Below are 23,521 nucleotides of genomic sequence, written 5' to 3'. Positions count from 1 at the left end.
GTTTGCTATCTACCTTGCAAGTTACTTATTATTGACTCCATTTTATTTGCAATTAAGCTCAAGCTCAGGGTCAAGTATTTTTGCCATGTGCTTGGAAACTAGAACATAGAAGATTTCGTATTTTTTACTCTACTTTCTTTGACCCAGGAACCTATGCCCTTTCCACTCTGCCAAGCTCCCACCCTTTTCACCAACAACACCTTGGATCCCTGTTGCCCATAGAAGACATCAAACAACTACATCAACCCTAAACCTCCTCTAACATGTTTCCAGACTCCATATTTCTCAATGCATACTTACCATTTTTATTTCTGAATATTTATCATAGTACTCACAAACAGCATTATTCCTCATCACCCTGTGAAATCCCATCTGGTTAATTCTTTAATCCCAACCTAACGATTATTTTGCTCCGAGAATGCTTCCCTTGGTTCACAGACCTTCTAGTTATGGAGCCTTTAATCTGTCTTCTCTCCATCTCTTATAGTCCGTTGCTACAGCTTGATTTTACTGCTAGTCCTGCAATAGGATATGCAGTGTAAATATTTGCATATCAATTTATCCTTCCAGTGACTTTTATTTTTATTTTGGAAAAGTACATGGAAAAAACTTTGTAACTGTGACTGTCTGCAAAGTTGACTATAGCCAATCATCAAAACTGGTCTTTATCTACCCAGCTCCATTTTGGTGAAGCCAGCATGAAGAAATTGAATTAATAACCTATGAGCCAGCTTCATTGTTACCCTTTTTTCATATGCCCCTATTCCAAGTAGGAACTCTGAAGATTATCATTGAGATTATTCAACCAAATAAGTTAGTGTGTATGAGAATGGGGTAAATACCTTCTTACCCATAATAAATTTTATGGAACACTGCATCTTAGACTTAATAGCAGGCTTTCAAATGGTTATTTGCCCAAAAAATACATGAATTTTTTAGAGGTTGATATGGGAAACTCATGTTTATAAAAAATTGTCGAAAATGAGACTGCATGCAATTTGCAGAAACTCAAAGCGTTACTCATTTTGAGCTGAAATTATAATAGCACTTTAAATGTTTTGCATTTTGGATAAAAATAATCCTGAAAAATAGTGTACATGTCTCTGTTTTCTTGAACAGAACATATAGGATATATTTCCTTACCTTGACTCAAGGGCATTACTTTAAATATTAATTACTGTTCAAGTCTGTAATAAAATGTTAAGTTACTGAATCATTATTATTGGTAATTACCCCAATACAAAGTGATTCCAATTTGCTGTTCTTTTTAGAATATTTGCTTTTTTTTTTAGCAGTTTTGTGTCTTTGTCACTATTTTTTCTTGCTGTCTTCACTAGACTTACTATAAATTTCCCGATCTCCACACTGCGTATGTAAGATTTGACCTGCTGTAGACTGATACAGCAAGTAAACAATCTTGCTAAACTTTTGACCAAAATAATAGCAAATGAGTGTTGAAAAAAAAGATATAGACTTCTTGTATAAATAACTTTATTGTATAATTTCCTTATATTAATGCTATATGTTTAGAGACCCTTCAATTTGTTTCCTGGTTCTTGACTGGCCACCAGAGAGCTTGGATTGTTGGGAATGAAGATTGCCTTATAAACCACAGTGGCATGGGGCAGACAGAAGAGGCAGCCTTAAAATTCTACCTGCTCATTGGAGTTGAACTATCAATAAGGGCACAGACTCAGTGGAGGATAGCAAAAATTAGCTCACATGGTATCTCAGAGCACTGTCGCCAAACTCTAGAGTTCTGCATTACATATGTTATAGATCCCTTTAAAGGTCATGCAGCCACCTACCTTTGTTAATTTCACTTTCTCATGATAATTTCTTAGATCACTTAGATTTTAAATAAGAATATTGGTATTTACCTTAGAGAATATTCTACCCTTTGTAATATGTTGGCACTTTGTTCTTTCACACTCTTGAAAGAAAAATTTATTTTAATGAAGACTTAAACTTTTGTGCAGTTATTATGCATGCATCCCTTACATTAATTTTTACCACCCAATTCATTCCAGTTTTCTTAAAACTCCTGAATACATGGAGTTTGAATTTTGTTTTCTTTTCTTTTCTTTTTTCTTTTTTTTTTTTTTTTTTTTTTTTTTTTTTTTTTTTTCTGAGGTGGAGTCTTGCTATCTTCCCCAGGCTGGAGTGCAGTGGCATGATCTCAACTCACTGCAACCTCTGCCTCCCAGGTTCAAGCGATTCTGCTGCCTCAGCCTGTCAAGTAGCTGAGATCACAGGCATGCATCACCACACCCAGCTAATTTTTGTGTTTTTAGTAGAGACAGGGTTTCACCACGTTGGCCAGGCTGGTCTCTGTTATTTGTTTTTTCTTTCAAGATAGAGTCTCACTCTGTTGCCCAGGCTGAAGTGCAGTGGCCTGATCCCAGCTCACTGCAACCTCCACCTCCCGGGTTCAAGTGATTTCTCCTGCCTCAGCCTCCCGAGTAGCTGGGATTATAGGCAGGCACCACCACACCCAGCTAATTTTGTATTTTTAGTAGAGACAGGGTTTCTCCATGTTGGTCAGTCTGGTCTCCAACTCCTGACCTCAGGTGATCCACCCACCTCGGCCTCCCAAATGCTGGGATTACAGGCGTGAGCCACAGTGCCCAGCCCACCTCCACCATATTTCATAATGGAATTTGGTGTCATGATCTACATTCATAGAGAGATCTCTTTAATTTGACCAGCTGACAACAAAGTATGCCCACACTTATTGATAGTAACTGAAAGGAGAAACACCCAGTGAGGGAAAGGGGAATGGCTGTCAGGCAGAAAATTTAAGCCCATAGAGTGAGCCTGAAGAAATGCTTAGACAAGGAAACAAAGAGAAACAAGGAGAAAATCAACAGATAAAAATGGCATTCAGACTTATTTTCTTAGCCTTTTAAAGCCTACTCACTTTCTTCTCAACTGAGACCTCCAGGGGCCGAACCATGTCCATCTTGGTGTCTACAGCACCAACCACTGTTCCTGGCAAATAATGCTCAAAAATCATTAGATGTTGGCTGGCTGCCATAGCTCACACCTGTAACCCCAGCATTTTGGGAGGCTGAGGCAGGTGGATCTCTTGAGCCCAATAGTTCAAGACCAGCCTGGCCAACATGGTAAAACCCTGTCTCTACAAAAATTAGCCAGGCTTGGTGGCACATGCTTATAATCCCAGCTAGGCTGTGGTGGGAGGATCACATAAGGCTGCTGTGAGCCATGGTTACACTACTGCCCTCCAACCTGGGTAACAGAATAAGAGACCCTGTCTCAAAAAAAAAAAAAGTTAGAAGGAAGAGGAGGTTCCTTCTTCAGCAGGAGGTTGTGCTCTTTCTGTTTTTCCTCAACCGTCTTCTATGGGATCTTCCTCACTGTTTTTAGTCTACAGCAATCCACTAGCATAAAGGATATCCAGTTGGATATACCTTTCTTTCAAAATATTTTTTGTTTACTAATATTCTTGCAAAATAATAATCACTTCTATTTATTAAGCTTCTCATTTATCCAGTACTTACTGAGTGCCTGATATATGTAAGGCACTGCTCTATGTGCTAGCAATACAGTAGTAAACAAAAGATCATTCTTTATCACATGCCAAACACTGTATAAAGTACCTTATGCTTTATTTACATTATGTCCTTTAATGCTTACAAACCCTGTGAGGTGGGCATTATTCTCAATTTGAAAATGAAGTTTTGCAGATTAAAAACTTAATTGAATTTCCCAGGATCTCACCATTAGAAAGTAGAGAACTGGGGGTCAAACACAAATTTAATTAAAGTTTTTGCCCTGAGTTACTGGTCTCTAACTTCTAGACCATGAATAAAGAAAGGAGAATCATGTAAATCAGCATCCAAGCTATATGAGTAAGCCCAACAGATGTTAATAGTGTATCATGAAAAATGTTTAAGAACCCAGCCCTGTGGACCTGGGTGCATAATCAGCAAGTTATTTCCCCCAAATGTAAACCTGCCACAAATTTCTTACCAAGTGTGATTTTATTGAATCCTGTGAACAACTCTTTGAGGGCCATCCTAAAGTATCCATTGTCCACATTCATTTTCATTTGTCCACTCTCTATACAGTCAAAGACCACATATAAATCTATATCGGGGTACTGTGGATAGTCCTGCTTTATAAAAATGAAAAAAAACAGGTTTTATTCAGATTAATTAAGTAATGTATTCAATTCTTCAAAAAATATGCACTGATATGTACCAGCTATGCATCATGCACTTCAGTACATTTTAGAAAATAAGACCGCCAACAACCCTGCTCTCCTGGGTGCTATATGAGGGAGTCTGGGAAACAACAAAAAAGAATTTAAAAGGTGATATCAGACAATAAGTACTACAAAAAATATGTGAAGGGCCTGGACTGCGGTGAGTATAGGATATGAAAGGTGTGCAGTCTCTGAATGAATGATGGGTGGAGGCCCCACTGCAGAGATTCTGTTTGAGTTGAGTTCTGCATGGTAAAAAGTCAGCCATATAAATATTTAAGAGAAAGAAGCGCTATTCAATGAGAAAAAAAACACAGAGGCCCCAAAGCAGGAACAAACTTCATTTCTTTGAATAGCACATGCACAAACACATTTGTGTCTGCATCAGACCTTGGAGGGGAGAGGAATGAGAAATGTTAGAAAGGTAGGGCACAGATGGCATAAACCTTATGTGTGTGACCGTCTAATGTATTAGTCAATCAAAGACATATTTAAATGTGGACAGATTGGGAAGCTGTGGTAGGCAGATCACTTGAGGTCAAGAGTTTGAGACTAGACTGGCCAACAGTCAAAACTAAAAATATAAAAGTTAGCCAAGTGTGGTGTCGCATACCTGTAATCCCAGCTACTCAGGTTGCTGAGACAGGAGAATCGCTTGAATGCAAGAGGTGGAGGCTGCAGTGAGCTGAGGTTACACCAGTGCACTCCAGCCTGGGCAACAGAGTGAGACTGCCTCAAAAAAAAAATAATAATAATGTGGACAGGGATGTTCTTAGTAATTACACCATAACAATAGGTATAAACCAGGAATGTCTCAGGTATACCAGGACTTGAAGTTATTCCACTTATATGCCAGGTAGGGAGTTTGGACTTTATTCCACTACAGTTGTGATCCCTTAAACAATTTTAAGCAAGAGATTTGCATTTCATACATGATCTTTTGCTTTGTGAAGATTAACTTCTGGAATGAGAGGTTTGTTTTCAAGGCTAGTGAAGTAATGCTGGCAAGAGAAGATGGAGGCTTGACTAGTAGAGCTGAAAAGAAAGTCACTGATTTGGGATATACTTTGTAGATAGTGTAGACAGGACTTGCCCATGGGTTGCTCATAGAGGTGAAGATAAAAGAATAAAAGTCACTACTGGGTTTTTGGATTCAGTCTTTGGGTGGATTGTGATGCCTTTTGATTGTGGAACACTGACAGAAGAATCAGTTTTGGAAGGTGATAGGGCATGGCTGAAATCAGTAGTCTGGTTTTGACTATGTTAAGTTTCAGATTCTTGTAAATACAAGCAGAGATAGCAAATAAGCAGCTGGGATAGACTTTTTTTGCGTACTGCATTCAGAATAGCTTTCTTGCAGTGTTATCTGTTTTATCCCCAATAAAACAATTTAAAGTGACATTCCAATATTCTTCTAAAGTGATTTTCTGTTCAACATCTTTTATTATTTTTTGTTTTCACTCTTCAGTGTTTGAGATTGCTAACATTCCAGTTGCCTTTCTAGGAAAGTATAGACCTGGGTGAAATCATGTTTTCCCTTTGTTACTTGCCGACGGCTGGGCGTATGACATTGACAGTGATTAAGTGCAGAAATCTGAAGGCAATGGATATTACTGGCTCATCAGGTATGTACATAATGGCCATAGGACCAAGGGCACGTTCCCAAATAAAATAGTTCATGTATCTAAAATGATACATGGCTACTTAATAAATTGTCTATAATGGAGTACTACAAAAGAAGAAAAAAAATTACAAATTAAAATGTTCCAAGTCACCTCTTTTATTTACATTATCTTTATGAAATTTTTAAAAGGTATTATCAAATAGATCTGAATTTGAGTTCTTGTTTCTATTTCTTTCTCTGCCAATTTACCAATATAGCACTGTCTCAAAAATACATAATTTACCATCTATTCCCCCACTTTCAGCTAGTCAGTTGTTTATAAGGGAATATTCCTAGCCTTTAAGCTGTGAATGAGGCTATGTGAAGAAATATTTACTCTGAATTTATTCCCCCTCACCTGATCTGCAGAGAAATAGCCATGTTCCATGACCACCATTTGCATTTGCATTTTTTGCCACCTAACTAAAAATTTGTGCATCTCTGGTGTCTGAAATGAATAATAAAATAAATTAATGTTTCTTGAAGATTCTGAAAGAAATTCTTGAAGGAAATTCCTCTTGTGCTAACTTTGATAGAAGGATAAAGACGCTTCATTCTTCTTCATCCCTTTATTTAATTCACTGCAGTTCTGAGTAACTAGTTAGAATTTAATACATAAACACTGGCACAGCTCTGTGAAAGGAAAACGATAAGGGAAGAGTAGAGAGACTGGTAGGTGTTTGTTATAGTAAACAGAAATAAGAAATAGTGGTGGAAATAAGGGGTGACATTTTGGGAAGATGTATAATTTGTGGTTTTGCAGAACAACAAAACTCAAATTTGCATCACAAAAAAACATAAGGGAACTGTAAATTCTGGTGTGGAAATAGCTCTAGGATGTACAAGTGATTTTTTAAAAGGAGGTAAAAAATTAACATGAATATTATGCACCCTTCTGTGTAAGAATGGGGAAATTTGGAATACATATTCATATTGCTAATATTTGTATTAAAAATACCCAAGTGATATACAAAAACTAAGGGATGAAGACAAATGGGAGGGAGACTGCTTATTGTATATCTCTTGATCATGGATTTTCAAACTATGTCATGATGTTCATTTTTTTTAATTTGTAATACATAGTGTGAAGGTAAAACAAGTAAATTCTACATTAATTTTGGTGAAAAAGTCTTGGGTCAGTAAATGTTGAGGAATTGAAGATAAACAGTATACTCTGCAAATTGTTTATTCTACTCTTTTTTTTAACCGTGTATGAAAAGAGATCAAATTTTGAGGCAAGGAAACAACATCAAAGTTATAATTAAGCGCAAGATTACATTTTATTTATATGAAGCTTTTCATCAGAGGAGCGCATGGTTTGAGAGCACCTCCTCATTAATCCTCACAACAGGCTTGTGATTCAACTAAAGAACGAGTAAATTATCCTTGTCACAAGCAGAGAAATGTAGTTGGAGAGCTGTTGGGAGTTGCAAAGGGTAATTCATGTTTCTCATTCCCATTTTTCATTAGAAGTCCTAGGTCTGTGGGCTCAAACACAAAGCTGTATCACAGAAATGAGCTTCTCCTTAGGACATTCTTCCTACTATTTAAAAATTAAAAAATAAATGGGAAACAGATATTAACATTATCTTCTTTTCCTCTACATACCCTATTGCCAGTCATGAATACCTTGCTTCTTGATGAGAATGCTTTGGAAATAGAGAGTTACATACTTCAAAAGTTTAAGAAGCATTCACATGCTCAAGTAAATTAATATTGCCATCCTTTTGGCTTATTCTGTGGAAATAAAGTATATTACTATGGGAACAGAAAAAACAGAAATATTGGTGCTACAGTTAGAGGATGGCCAGAATGAGAAAAAAAATTAAGATAGCAGACACTGATTGTTTATCTAGTGTGCTCAACCCAATGTTGACATCCCCTCCCAAAACCATGCCTGCTTTGAATAAAAGGTGTAAAAGTAAGGCTTGTTGGAAATTTTGCATAACCATCATACAATTTTCTATAATACCATAGCAATTTTTCTATTTAAGGTAGTAAAGGTAATAGGATAGATATCAAGTCTGCTGTAGCAGAACTTGTTAGCAATTGTCTGATCCCTTTGGCCTATAAAAATGTAGCCCAACTAAATTTTTCTCTCATAATTGGCATCATGCAGATAATGTCATATCAGGAGCCTTCTTTCTGTGTGGCCATCTTTAAACCAAATATCCCCCTTTTTATCTTTTACCATTGTGTATGCAATAAATCACTTGTAAGAATCATTTTTTCAATCCAAGTTCCTTATCAAGCAAATGGTATTTCTAATTTTAGGTCCTTTTTCAAAAGTAATTGAAGAAGATTCCACATATATTTTTTGCTTTCTAATTTCTACTTATCGTGATCATCTCTATCTGTCTAGCACAGTGTTTCTAAGTCTTTCACAAGTTTTGATCTTCTTACTCTAAACCATTTTGAAAGAAACTAACCTTACTACAATTATTTTTTGAGACAAATTTAAAATTGGTAGTTCTAAAGGTCTTAATATAGGCCTTAATATTATAGGTCTTATTTAGTACTAATAAACTTCAGTTTTATTTATACTTTGTACTACTACTTTTATTTTAATAAAGTTATCCTTTTATTCCTAGATCCTTATGTCAAAGTGTCTCTGATGTGTGAAGGTCGAAGATTAAAAAAGAGAAAAACAACTACAAAGAAAAACACTCTAAACCCTGTGTACAATGAGGCCATTATTTTTGACATCCCTCCAGAGAACGTGGACCAGGTCAGCCTCTCCATTGCGGTCATGGATTATGACAGGTATGTGTATCTGTCTACTCACTGAAGAGCAGCCATCCCTAGTCATGCACAGGAACTCAGCTTTTCAGGTCATTTACTGCTACAACAGTTTAAAATTAAATTGGAGGAGAGAATAATAATTAATTCAAAATTCATTGTTTTCTATTTTATAGTTCTGGATTTTCATTTCCAAAAGAAGTCATCTTTAAATTAAAATTCACCTGAAACTAGTGAAATAATGGGTCCAGAAGTAGTATAGAATATATTCAAGAAAGCACTATTGTGGAGTCTTTTTACAGTAACAACAGATTATAATCAACGGAATTTGTTTTATCAACTAGGCTGGAATATGAATATCAATGATGCTTACCCAAGCTCTATCATTAACTAGCTACATGAGAGGACAAGTTGCATAACACTTTGGGAATCACTTTTCCCATTTGTAAAACTTTAGCATCATATAGAACTGTGAAAAATGAGGAATAAGAGTGGAAAGTGAGTAGCAGCCATAAGGATACAACTTTGATACTTTCACGTTAATCTTAAAGCATTGCTTTCTGGATAGTTCTTCCGGGTCACACACTTTGAGTCACTCCTGCTCTCATGAAAACATTGCCGCCTCCCCTATGCAGGTCTGAAGATCCTGCCCACTGCAGCTCTTACCCTTGCCCTTCCACTCTCCCCGTTGCCTGGACTGTCCCCCAGCTTTGTGTATCTTGTCCCATCAACGCCCCACAGCCTTGTTTATGTCAGCACCTCTGTAAGCCTTGCTTTGCTGACCAGTCCTCTTCCTCTGAACTCTTGTCCCACCAAAGGTTTCTGTCTCTTATGTGGGCCTTACTATATACTTTCTCTTATTATTTTGACTTTTATATTGATAAATTTTTTGGAAATGTATACTTGTGTTTTTAACCTACAAAATTATCAGCACATAAACAGTGCCTTAGTACATTTGTTTTGTTCTCAAATACACACAAAGTATCCATTTTATAGTATCATAACCAAGACCCAATAACTGAGAGAAGTTAATGAGCTCTCCCCTGGCTTAGAGCTAGGGAAAAAAGAAACTGAAAAATAAAATTTGCAAGCACTGTCTATTAGTAATGAATTTATAACTTTGAAAAAATTAACTTGTGACTACTGTTTAAAAGGGTAGAGAGAAATCTTGAATTAGTTGAAGTTTCAAACTCTAAAAATGCTGCAGATGTTTTCATCAGGAGCCCCATTCTGCTTTGCCAATTACCCCTATTGATTTCTCACAGCAATAAGTTCAGATAGATACACAATTGAGCATTTGTCACTCAGGCAATTTTAGGGAAATGAATGCTAACAATACACAGAAAGACAAAAATTTTGTACCTAAAAACATGCTTGTTTGTGAAATTTCATATTAAGGAAAATAATACTACATATACATATCTACATCAATGATGGGGGGAAAAGGATGAAATGTCCTAAAATAATCTCAGAAGTACCTTTGGAGATGGCTGTCAAAATTGAAAGCTCCTTTCAATTACATTTCATTCTTGAGAAGCTACTTAACCACATGTGCTCTCGAGTCAACAACTTGTTTGATTCAGCTCCTGCCTCTGCCTCTTACTAAGTGTGTAGTCAGGCTAGCTCCTAACCTTCTGGGCATTTAGTTTATTTGTACAATGGAAGAATGATAATAATGATATTCATGGTCATGGTGGGAGAATTAAGTGGGTCAGTACATTTAAATTACCTAGAACACTGGCATATAATAAGCTCTCAAAAATATTAACTGTTATTATTATCATCTTGATTTATTGCTATAAAAGAAGGACATGAATAGATAATGCAAACGTTGTTCAGTATGTTTTCTATTATCTAAAAATAATTTAAATGCCATGCAACTGAACATAATCCTGCCCTATTTAATTGTAATGCAAGTGGTAACACACTGACATATCATTTAGAGCCAATTAAAGAAAATTGGTACTGTATTTCTTGGTGAGAAATCTAAACTTTGTTATAAAACATTAAGCCTCGTGGAAAGAACAAGATTTGCTTTACATCACTTATGTTAAAGGAGATTGCTTCCAAGAAAAACACTCATGATATAGGTAAAGACCTACTGGTATTTCTCATTCGTGCTATTTTTACTATGATGAAATGTGCTTAAACTACAAAGCACTGAAATGGTTTGTGTCTACCTCTTACACATATTCATTTTTTGAATGTTGATACTGTTTAGTAAATTTTTATTTATTTAAGATATTTCATTCAGTCTGAAGTAGTATCTGCAGAATTACAGCATCTAATATTTTAATCATATGTGTAAAATTCTAAGATTTGTGAAACTCCTTTTATCTTTGAATGTTGGAAATGAAAGTATAATATTCTACGAATCCTAGGGTAGGACACAATGAGGTCATAGGAGTATGTAGAACAGGACTGGACGCTGAGGGACTTGGGCGAGACCACTGGAATGAAATGCTGGCCTATCATCGAAAACCAATAACACATTGGCACCCCTTGCTGGAGGTAAGCTTGTGAATTCCTTACATCTGCCTTTTTTGTTGTCTCTTTTATGTAATACTATTTATCTGCTAATCTTTATCTGAAATTTTATGTATTCACCTTTGTTAAAAAAATAAAAATAAAAAAGATTGCTCTTGCTTTTGTCCCATAGTCTCTAATATTTAATATTCAAAGTTCTGTGTGCCTTCTTGGATTTTAAAAAGCTACTGCATTTTCTGGGCTTTATATTCTTTTGGACAGTAAGCCCATTAAAAACTGCAAGTCTTTTTTTTTTTTTTTTTTTTTTTTTTTTTTTTTTTTTTTTTTTTTTTTTTTTTTTTTTTTTTTTTTTTTTTTTTTTTTTTTTGCATAGCCTGAAAACTTACATGAGTGAGGGCTGGAGCAATCTAGTAAGTTTATTACTAGCTGGAAACTGCATTTTTGTCCTTCTCTTCTGCAAAAAAGAAACCAGCCACCTTACCTAAAGTTTTCTACAATCCCTAACTAGAGGTACTGTCACCTAATTATAACTTTTCAGCATAAGGGGAAAGATATGTCTCCCTCAACTCTGGTCAGGAAGTAAAACTGCCCAAGGTTTTTAAAATACTGAGGTGTCAGTTTAGTTGAGTTCAAGGCCTGGCTCTGCTGTGTGACTGCTTATTGTGAAACCTCAGGCCAAGTTACTGCTATGACTCTGAAATAGTGGTAAACTCAGAGTAAAACTAAAGAAATGCTATTAAGTACTTAGTGCTTCTTGTTATGTCACTAGGGACTGGATTGAATGGAAGAGGCTGTGCAGTATCATTGACTAAATATCAGTGGGGCCAAGTTCTACTCTCAGTTTAGTCACAAAAAAATGCAACCTTAGCTGTGTTACTCAGAACATAGTAAGGGAAATTGGATGAACACCAAATGAGCATTGCATGCTCACACAGGTGAACTGTCATCATCAATATCTGTTTATATGTGAATGTGCCAAGTCTTTATCTGACTTCATAATTTAGTATAAATCATAAAAGACATACACACACACAAATGCATCTATAAACACACACACACACACACATACACACACACACACATACACACACACAATCACTTGATGTTTTCCCTTAGGACTTCATAAGTATAGACGTGTGTATTCTCTGAGTAGCTCAGGTCTTGGAAAGTTAGTATTTGTTTCAACAGTGGATGTTGTCTAAAGTACACTTTACTGCTTATTTTATAATTATTATTCTTTTCCTAGTTCTCATCTTTTCTTAAGTGTGGAAAGTGAACATTAATTCTAAAAATCTGAAAAGAAGAGTAGAGCCATGTTGGGCAGGAACTCACTCTGAATGCAGTGGTGGATTCTAATCTTTGTTCCTCTGGCTGTCTATGTCTGAGTGGGCTGTTCACTCTGTCTCCAACTACACTTCTCCATATCTTAACAAAAAAAGAACTGCATGGCTCTATAGGCTTCACAGGGAAGATGCAGGGAGAAATGAAGGAGTTTGAGCAAGAATTGTTAAGTAATAATAGAAAAGGTGCTTTGTGATACAAGGCATATTAATCATTCATTAGTGCTTAATAAGCAGGTATACATTTTGCTGATGAAGGGGAGTTGTGTAATAGGCACATGCTTGTGTTGAGGAACATGTAGACATCTTTTAGTCATAATAGAATATACAGAAAGATAAGCCACAATATAGGCATCAGAAAAAGATCCCAGATAGTTATCGAGAACAAGGTCATGTAAATGTACTTTCTCCAGCAAAAGCTTCTTTTAATCCCTGCTCCTGCATTCATTGGTCAAACAGAATATATGGACTAGGGACCTAAGAACTGGCTGGATTGTGCATTTTGGGAAAAATAAGTATATAATTATACATGTTCTTGTCACAGAAGGCATAAATGTGAGAAGGGAACAGTTATTCGAGAGTTGGGTCTGTTGGTACAACAGGGACTAAAGTATCATGCAGAAAATCTGGTTCTTTTTATCTAGATAATTGTTTGTTTTGTTGTAATTAAACTTTTTAAATACACATAGGCATTTAAGGATTGTAAGAACATATCTCTGTCACTTGGGGCTCCCATCTGCCAAATGCAGCTCTTCTCATCTCATTAACTGCCTCCGTGATCACCTCCTGCCTTAGAGCAAGTGGAGTGCAGTCTCTTGTGTTTAGAACCTCTTACTGCTCTTTCCTAGCAATTGCCCCTCACTAAAGTAAACCATTTATTTTTTATAGAAAAGAGCCAAAAACCTGTCGTAAAATTTGAAATTATTCTGCAGTCATAAATAGTTATCCACATAGTGCTGCTTCATGTTCATCTGTGTACCGTGCTCTGCCTACATTCTAGGAGATATCTGTGCCTCTTCATGGTAGCAGAGAAGGTAAGTTCTGAAGGGCAAAGGGAGTCATGTATTTCTTTTCTTCAGAGATTTGCATATTGTGGTTGAATAATCACTATTTGAAGTGAGCGACACTATTTGAAGGGAGCAACAATAACCACTGTATTATATTTCTGTACTAAATCATATATTATGAAATTACTGTCTTTCAGTTACCTGGCCGGGCAACCAGTTTTGATAGTCAAGGATCCTGCCCCTCTCCCAAACCACCTTCCACACCATAATGCCTCCAAAGTAAGATACCATGATATTTAGCACCTAGGACCATGTGCTCATTGAATCAAAAAAGAAAAAGTGGAAGGTTTGATTTCCTCATTTAAAATATATTCATAGTAATGAACAAACTTGACGTGTAATTTTTTATTTACTTTTATTGCCGATTTTTTAACTTTGAACATCGTAATACATTTTACTTGAATACATATAGTCCTTAGTTGCTTAAGGCATTTTGTCCTTCATGTCAAATGCCTGTGAGCACAAAGAGTGTTGAATATGTTGTAATTCTTTGCATAAGCAAAGAAATGTTTATTTAAACAGTTCATACTTATCTAAAATTAAATATGGTTTATGCTGCTATTATATAAAGTAGCACATGTCACATATGTATGGGTTTGGTTTTGTTATAGTGTGTTTTTCCAATTGTGCACATGGTTCAATATAAACTTAAAAGGAGATTTTGAACTTAACTTACACAACATTAAATCCTTGCACAATCAAATTAATATTACTTATCTGATAATACTTTTCTTTCAGTCTCATAAAATTGCTTTCTTGGTGAGATTTGGCTCTGCTAAACTCAAAACTTTGTCTCTCAAGCTTGTTCTTTAAAACACACAGACAAAACTATAAATTTAAAGAATCATTTTGAATATAAATTTAAGAAGTAATACTTACTGGCTGAAAAATGGAGGTTGGGCCATTATGGCTACCATTTTATACTGTTTTACTGTTATGTTAGCTCAAATATCTGTTGCACTGTTTAACTGATATGTTTATAATTCTAATAATCTTCATCTCAAATGTAGTACAAGTATTTCTAAGTGTAAAGAATCAGAAGTTAATTTTTTAAGTGATTGTAAGGTTCTCAAGTACTGTGACATGTATTTTTTGTGACATGTATTTTTTGTGACTTGAAGCTATGATATAGATCCTGTGTTTATGATAGACCATGCTAACAGACACCAAAAGAACAACATTCTCTGTGTTCATCATCATTTAGATTGTACACAGTAGTGGTGACTCTTCACACCCAGTCAGAAGCAAATCATTGAAATTGGGTATTTTCTGAAAGAAAGGATGATTTATTTCCAGCAAAATATAGAAAAATGCCATAAATATTAATAATACAATGTCAATACTTAATAATAAACAAATTAATTCTAAAGCCTAGGACCCCAGTCCTTGCATGAAAGGCATTTGCCTTCATAAGCGTCAAGGCTCAGGCCACTAGATGTAAAAACTATGCAAACGTTTTTACAAGACAGACCTTTCTTTTAAATCAGGCCAACATATTTGGTCTCATTTTCAGGCCCTATTGGAAGGTATCTATATGGAATTACCCCAACCTTACTTTTGAGATGTGTGGTATAGATAGTGCCTATTTCCAGATTATTTCAAAATTGGTGTGTTTAAAAAAAAAAAGGCAAGAGAACATACTTACTTGGATGAGAAAAATATTTTAGCAGTTATGAAATTTTTAATTTTGTAAAATCCCATTATCTCTAAATATTAAAAAAAATTAAAGCCTTGATATTTTGTTGCCATCTCTTATAATGATGTCATTACTATTAATTAAGAGGTAAATATTTTGCACATTAACATTTTAAAGGCAAAAACAGTTCTGCCTTAGATTTTTAAAAATGCTTATACTACCCTAAGGAAAACAGGTACTCATAGCTAACATTTTCTCATTGAAAATAATAGAAGAAAGCTGTTTGAAAACACTTGGCTACCTTGTCAAGCCAAAAAGAATTATTTGTTATAGGTAAAATGAAAGATGACACTTGCATTCTGAAACTCTTTGTTTTATTGGGAAATAAAACTTTTCAAATGGGAAGACAAAAGGTTATACTATTAATAGAATGGCATTTTTGGAGACAATTGTTTTATTAGTAGATATAACTGCAGCTTAAAGTAAATTAGCAATTACATTTCCTAAGTGAGTATAATAATTATTTTCACCCAAAAACATATTTCAAGGACTTTTTATTGATTCTTAGAAACTCATGCTTGTCTTTACTTTCTAAGGAGAAAAAGCCAGTGCTTCTGATGTAAAAATGTGAACCATTGACCAATCAGAAGATTCTAATATGGGAATTGTAGATTACAATGTTTTTTAAATAATTTTTAAATGTTTGCTTGGAGTTAGAATAAACTCGTCATGCAAGGATATGTGTTAATCCTGAGAAAGAGATCAAGCAGAGGAAATTCACCACAGCAGCTCATCTTTCATGTAATTCAGGAGGAAGGTTTATACACAGATTGATAAGGTATGATTGTTAAAAATGACAGTTCATATTATAAAAATGTAATCCTAACACTTTTAATACAACACACCCTCACTCGACACAGCCCACACATTCATATACACATAACTTACCTTTCTGCTTGTAATTGAAGATGAAATGTTTTGAGTTTCAATATTTAAAATAAGTTTTGATGTTAGAAATCTCCTTGTGTGGGACATCACATTTTAATGACAGTACCAACACATTATGAAGTTGTAGTTCAGATACATAATGAATGTCTAATTTCAGGGACTTACCAAGTATAAGTCTAGGAAAACAGTAACTTAATTCATTAGCAAACAATACTGATATTCTTCTTAGTTTTGTGGGAGGGATTTGTTGTTTGCTTTACCTGTTTCACCAAGAAATCAGGGGAATGAGGGAATTGAATAGGAAAAGAACATTCATGTTTGTGGAGTATATCTTTTCATAAAACTCAGAACATTGTTTTTTTCACACTGGTTTCCTAATAATATTTTCCCCAACAATTGTTTTTGTCAGGCCAACCCTGTGTTTCTGAGACTTCATTAACATGTAAGAATTTCTATATTGAATATATTCATGGTTCAGCAACACATAACATTAGGACTAGTGCCTGGGGAACACAGACAGGAGAGCAGAGCCAAGCACTCACTTTCTTATGCAGTTTTGGGAAGTGTGTGCATGTTGTAGTTATTGCAGGGAGATCACAACTGATCAATACTGACTCAGGTTTTTGATAAATAAAAGCAAATATATTTGAACCTATTTTGTGGTAATATTTAATTGACATTCTCAACTGTGTTTATTCTCCACCAGTGTTTATTATTTTAAATTTTTTGCGACTCAGTAAAGAGCTATCCATCTCCTAAAGCCTTCATTTAGTGATTAATTACTGCAAAATTGAAAAAGCTAAACTTCCACCCCTGTGATCAACTTTTACTTTCCATAAAACAAAATATAACTTATTTTAGGATCAGTTATCAAAAGAGCCAAAGACTATTACAAATAAAGGGACATGAAATCTTAACATTGAACATGTGGTAATTTCTTTACCTCCTCAAAAAGAGTGCTTGATATTGTTTAAGAACGTATAGTTTTATAGAATTTAGTCTGATTTTTTTTGCCACCTTAGTTGTAATAATGACCAGGTAATTTAACTGCCTGATAATAAAAAACACCTGAAGTGGATAAAGATTTGAGAACGTCATTTCACCTCTACTAAATAAAAAGAAAATGCAGATTTTTCTTCACTTGTTCTTGAAGCAACTCTAGTTGTTTTGAGGTACTCTACTTGATCCAAACTTTTATAAGCTTTAGGCTAAAAATCATGAGAAATGATTCAAAGAATGAACATAAAATAAAGTAATTAAATGATGGTTGAGCAAAGAAGTTAAAGCCTATGGAAATTTGATATTGAGATGCAAAATCAAAAACTTGTTATGTTTTAACTTTTAGAGAAATGTATATGCTTTAACATTGTTTCCAAAAACCCTATGACAGAGCATTTAATCATTAACTCAGTGACATGGCTCAGGATATGATTCATCTGAACCTGCTGTAAAGACCCATTATTTCCAAGAAAAGAATGAGTTTATATTTTGTATGGGAAACAGCTAATTAAACTAAATGTTGTCTCCAATACGTTATTCAGCGATACCCTTTTAGGTAAGAATTCTGTGTTGTATTAAAAAGACTTCTATATTTACTCAATATTTTATTAATTAAAATGAATGGTAATTTAATAAAAGATGTATTAGTAATTAGTTGTCATCTACCATTAACAGTTAACCAAAAAGATATGTATTTGAACAGTGGCAGTTCATTAATATTCAGTTCAAGTGTCTTCTCATCAAAGTAAAAAATTATTTTCACTTTCACCCTGTTATCATGAACATAAGAAACCAGGATGTGATTTGGTGGCATGACAGCATCATGGCTACAGAGACTTCAGAAAAGAAAGCACTAAATTAAAGGCTGAAGTGGAAGTGGGACTTAACGGTTTATTGAATGCAAACATTTCGAATGCTAGACGTGGTGACTGAAAAATAAGTAGAAGATGTTTGAGAGAAAGGATAGCCTTTTTCATGTCTGAAATGATTTAAACATACTCCTGCCAGGAGGAATTGATTAGAATTATTCTATACTGAGACACTAGAAATGACATGCTATTGATAGATACATTTCTATGGAAATATTTTTATCTCAAACTGACAATAATTTCTTCTAAACTCACCTGGATCAAGAGAAGCATCTCCAAAGAGCAAATTTATGCCTAATCTTGTCACCAGAGGGTAAAAATAAGCCATTTGCTCCTGAAATTTTGCTGTAAGTGTTATCTGTTGTATGTATACAGATCCCATTATTTACTGCACAGGGTGGGTGGATTTTAGTTATTCAATTTCATGTTTTTGTTCCCTCAAAAATAATTTATTAGATATTAATGAATATTATAGATATAAGTCAAAAGTGTAAAGATAAATAAATCTTGATATTGAAAATTTAATGCATTAGATGTTTATTTCATCTTCCCTTTCAAATTTTTCTTTTTAATTTTCCTATTCTGAACACCAATATATGAATTATATTCAGCTATGATTTTTCCATAGAATAAAGTTTGTGGACCCAAAACAACCTGTAATCCCTAAGGCTATGTAGAAACTCATCATTGAATTATTCTGTACAAAAAAAATGCATGATTTGTTCTGTTTATATCTATATAGATCATTTTGTGAGTTTTATTACAATTTTTGTCTTTAAAAATACCCTGAAGTTTTCCTTTTAAAGAACATAGTAATCTCCAGTGTGAATAACTTCATAAATTTTATCACTGTATAAATAAGAAGCAGGTAGACCAACTCTAATATACAAAATATTTGCATTTATAGTTTGTCTTATAGACAAAAAGTCCAGCCCAAGTTGGTGTCATTCACATTAACTTACTGTTGACCTTTCCAACTGAAAGAAGTGATCAGCTTCACCTGAAAATATGGAGACATTATGGACAATGAAGTGAAACCTTTATTTCAGGATAAAGAAGCCAAAGTTGAAAAGAACTGCCTCACGTTGTAAATCTGATGAGTCCACTAATAAATAGTCCAAGATGTTGCCAATTATTCTAAACTGGCAGGAATCACTAAAATTCATCATTTCACATATAGCCTCAAATTATTTGGATCCATTCTATCGGATTTTTTGAACCTTCAGTCCTTGTTGATAAGGTGACTTTTCAGCTGAAGTTCGTGATTTAATACTTCGCCATTGTTCAAATCAATATCTTTGGCTTCCACGTTATAGAATGGAAATTTTAAAATCTCTTGAAATTCATGTTTCTGGCTTTTGTATGGTAAACAGTCATTTGTGAAACTTGACAGCATATAATTGTATTACTTAGAACAAATGTTTTTGCAACCACCTTTAAAAGATATTGCACAATGCAATATTTTTACAATGTCTTCTTTAGAATGTGTGAATATATTTGTCAGGTTCAGATGAATTACGTAACAATTAAACCTCAAAGCTGTTACGAAGTATACAGTTTATGATTACTTTTGTAAAAGAAAATGGAAAGCATTTGAAATATAATTTTACTGTTTCATATGTATTTTGAAAAAGAAATAAAGTGATTATAAATTATTTTGTCTGTGTTTATAGAAAATATCTTTTCCAGATTTAATTTTGTGACCTTTAAGGTTTTCTTTAATAGACACTATTTGTCGCACTCATTAGTAGTGCAGAATGATTTATTTATCAATAATCCAATAATAATTCAGGTACTGAATATATGTTAAAGGTCTTCTGTAATACAGTCTATTTGTCACAAAAGTATTAATTTAAATTCCTGGATTATTTCCATTAAGAAGCAATGAAACAATCATGTGCCAAGTGTTAAAACAGGTAAATGCCATTTATACACATTAGCTAAATTTGTTTTACCTTCCAAAAAAAATTCCAAGCCCCTAGAAATACGTTAGCAGGTGATTCAGCAGTTGGGGTGTACCAGATATTTGCTGGGTTATTTGTTTGCTTGTGTGTTGCCTCCAATTTTCAAAATATTTTCATGTATATAGGTATAGCAACAGTTTTAGACAGTAAACAGGGCATTGACTCAAATAAAATTGTAACTGTTGATAAATTGGATGTTCTATACCTAGAGTAATTTTTATATAATATATATATATATGGCCAGGTGTGGTGGTTCACACCTGTAATCCCAGCAATTTGGGAGACCGAGACAAGTGGATCATCTGAGATTAGGAGTTCAAGACCAGCCTGACCAACATGATGAAACCCCATCTCTGCTAAAAATACAAAAATTTAGCCAGGCATGGTGGCAGATGCCTGTATTCTCAGCTACTCGGGAGGCTGAGGCAGGAGAATCACTTGAGCCTGGAATTATTATTTGAATCTGCTAATGTGAATTTGAGAAAAATGCTTTAATTTCTATTTCCTTTTTTCTAGCGGGATTTGTCAAATTTTACATAATGATTGGCAATTTGGATTTTATTAAGTCTTTTCCCATTCTTCCATTGGGATTTTCTTCCTTATTTATTTTTAGAGGTTTTTATTTCAGTTTTGAATGCAGATAAATTTTTTCATATCACCATATCTCAAACTAATCGTTCTTCAAAGGAGATGTCATAATATTAGGCTATAATCTATAAAGGATGTTTATACAACATACATAAAAAAAAACATATTGAAATACAAGTTGAGGAAATGTAAAGCAAAGTTTAAACAAAAGTTAGCCTCTCTTGAAACTCATGAGCTCTTATCCTTGAAAATCTCCAGGGTGATGTCAGGCCATCACCCTCCAGTGTGTCTGAAAGAAGTAGAAAAAATTCGTTTCATGGATAACCCATTATTTATGCTATTGTTTTAAAATCCCTTGGAAAACAAATCCTTTTTGTGCCAAATTTGAATAGTTTTTATTCTATCTACTCGTACAGTGACACAGAATGGAGTAAAGTTGTATCCATTAATGTCCACAGAGAATAAGACCAAAAATTAAACAGAAGCCACAAATAGGACCCTTCACAAATAGTTTCCATTTTCATGCTGCAGTTAGAATTTTTTTTAAAAAAAATTTTCTCCACGTGAAAAAAATCCAACTTTCAACTATAAATATAAAATATGTGAACAGAAATGAATCCCCATTATGAATCTGTTTAGTGAGTCTGATTAGATTGTATGCATTTTCATGAGCAAGTAATTTATTAATTTTAGAACATAGATGAGTAAAAACCTTACCTTAAATGGGAAGCTAGACCTGAGTCAGTAACAGAAACTCAAGCCAGAAAGTGAAGGAGCCAATAGATAAAAATCACACTGAGAACACAAGGTACAAACAGGCCACAAATTGCACAGTCCAGGACGACTAGAACAGCCTGTGATCTGTATAAATGGTGCTTCCAGGAACACGCAACTCTGACCACCTCAAATTAGTAAATAACAAGGCATAAGTAGTGCTAATAGGTACAGAGTTAACTCAAACAGAAGCTAAAGTTGAAAGCTGAAGTTGAGAATTAAAGGGGAGATTTTTTTCTAATGGACATGTTACCTAAAACATACAGAATATGTGCTATGCACCAAGCACTGTGTTCATTAACTACCATATTCCTAATCTCTGTGTACAAAATCTCTGTAATTTATTATTGTGACCATTTTAAAGATGGTGGAATTGAGGCTCAGATTGAGTAAGTGGATACACCCATAGTTTTTTTTTTTTCTTCCATTTATTTTATTGCATTTTAGGTTTTGGGGTACATGTGAAGAACATGCAAGATTGTTGCATAGGTACACACATGGCAGTGTGATTTGCTGCCTTCCTCCCCATCACCTATATCTGGCATCTCTCCCCCTGCTATCCCTCCCCAACTCCTCACCCCCCACTGTCCCTCCCCTATTTCCCCCCAACTGACCCCAGTGTGTAGTGCTCCCCTCCCTGTGTCCATGTGTTCTCATTGTTCAACACCCGCCTATGAGTGAGAACATGCGGTGTTTGATCTTCTGCTCTTCTGTCAGTTTGCTGAGAATGATGGTTTCCAGGTTCATCCATGTCCCTACAAAGGACCCAAACTCATCGTTTTTGATGGCTGCATAATATTCCATGGCAGAGCACAACCTTGCAAACATGGCTAACTCATTCCTAAATCAGGGCTTTTATTCTCTACAAGACATGAGATATAACAACTAACATTGATACAATTTTAAAACAGTTTCACATATACTCTTTCTTAATTCTTACCACAAGGCATGTGGATTTCATCACCCCCATTTAACAGAGAAGCTAATTGTGGTCAACAGAGATCAAATGAAAACCCAAGGTCTTGTAGTAGACTATAGAGCTGGGCCTCAAATCTAGGTCTTCGGCCCTCCAACTACATGCACATTTTATGTCCTGTTGCTTTTCTAGTTGCCTTCATACCATGAAACAAAGTAAGACTTAAAGGTATTTTGCCTCTTTAGGTAAATCACTTAGATGAAAGTCATATTAACCTCATTTCCACTTTACTCATCTATAAATTGAGATTAGTTTTTTCTGCCTGATCTACTACTTAGTTAATGCATGTGCCATCTTGTAATATGTAAAATATTCTGCAAATAGTAGGTACTAGTTTTTGCACCAACATCATTCCCATCATTAATAGGAAGAATCCATGTATGGGATATTTTTAAAAGCCTAAGGTAAGGTGTTTGTGCAGATGGAGTGGCTAAGAAGGGAGTAAATGCCAAATTGACCCTGACCTGAAAGAAAAAAAAAAAAAAAGAGAGATCTCAAGCTGTTGGATTGATAATCTGTGAATTTCTATTGCAACCACTATGGAACAGAAAAAAAAAAAAAAAAAGCCATGAAGAGTAGAGTAGAAAAGGTGCCTAGTCAATAGGCTCAAGTTCTATAGACTCCTGTTAATCATATTCAATTAAAAACAGTCTCTCCCATTGCCACTATCAAAGCTCAGGCCATGAAAGGTCTTTTCTGCATTTTATAAATCTTGCTAATTGGTTTTAAAATCTCTAGATTCTTGTAGAGAACACTCACTCTCCACTATACAGCTCCATCTCCAGAAAATGCATCTCTGAGCATCCCATACCTTTACTTAAAAACCCTACATGGATCTTAAGAAGAAAAAAAGAGTGGTAGTGGAACAACTGGAAATCCAAAAGAAAAACCTCATATCATACATAAATTAATTTCATCTACGTCACAACTAAATGGATACCTTAAACCTATAATTCTTCTGGAAGACCAAGCAGGATATCTTTGTGACCCTGGAGTAGGCACACCTGGCCAAAGCTTTCTAGTGTCTTAGAATGACCAAAGACAATTATAGAAACACACGAAAGTAAAGGTTTAAATTTCCTCCAAATGGACCAGCAAAGCAACTCAGAGTTTCAAAGCAATTCTAATCAAAACTGCGGCAAGTTTTCTGTTTGTTTGTTTTTGTTTCAATGGAACCTGACAAGCTGATTCTTAAATGCATATGGATAAGCAAAGGTCTGTGAACAGACATTCTGCTGAAAAG

At 34.7% G+C, this 23,521-nt stretch overlaps 1 protein-coding gene across 1 annotated transcript in view; it reads left to right on the top strand.

Annotated features, from left to right (window-relative positions):
* The window catches only part of SYT10 (synaptotagmin 10), a 57,746-nt gene extending 43,236 nt beyond the window's left edge, over positions 1-14,510 (top strand). Inside the window, exons 4-7 of the mRNA XM_017516723.2 lie at positions 5,733-5,853; positions 8,483-8,654; positions 11,012-11,141; positions 13,662-14,510. Of these exons, the coding sequence (XP_017372212.1) occupies positions 5,733-5,853; positions 8,483-8,654; positions 11,012-11,141; positions 13,662-13,733 (495 nt within the window). The 3' untranslated portion in view covers positions 13,734-14,510. The remainder of the gene's footprint in view (positions 1-5,732; positions 5,854-8,482; positions 8,655-11,011; positions 11,142-13,661) is intronic.
* The last annotated feature ends 9,011 nt before the right edge of the window (positions 14,511-23,521 follow it).

Source organism: Cebus imitator, unplaced genomic scaffold (assembly GCF_001604975.1).
Source record: "Cebus imitator isolate Cc_AM_T3 unplaced genomic scaffold, Cebus_imitator-1.0 Scaffold601, whole genome shotgun sequence".
NCBI lineage: Eukaryota > Metazoa > Chordata > Mammalia > Primates > Cebidae > Cebus > Cebus imitator.
Note: the sequence above shows the minus strand (reverse complement) of the source record. Positions and strands in the feature narration are given on the sequence as shown.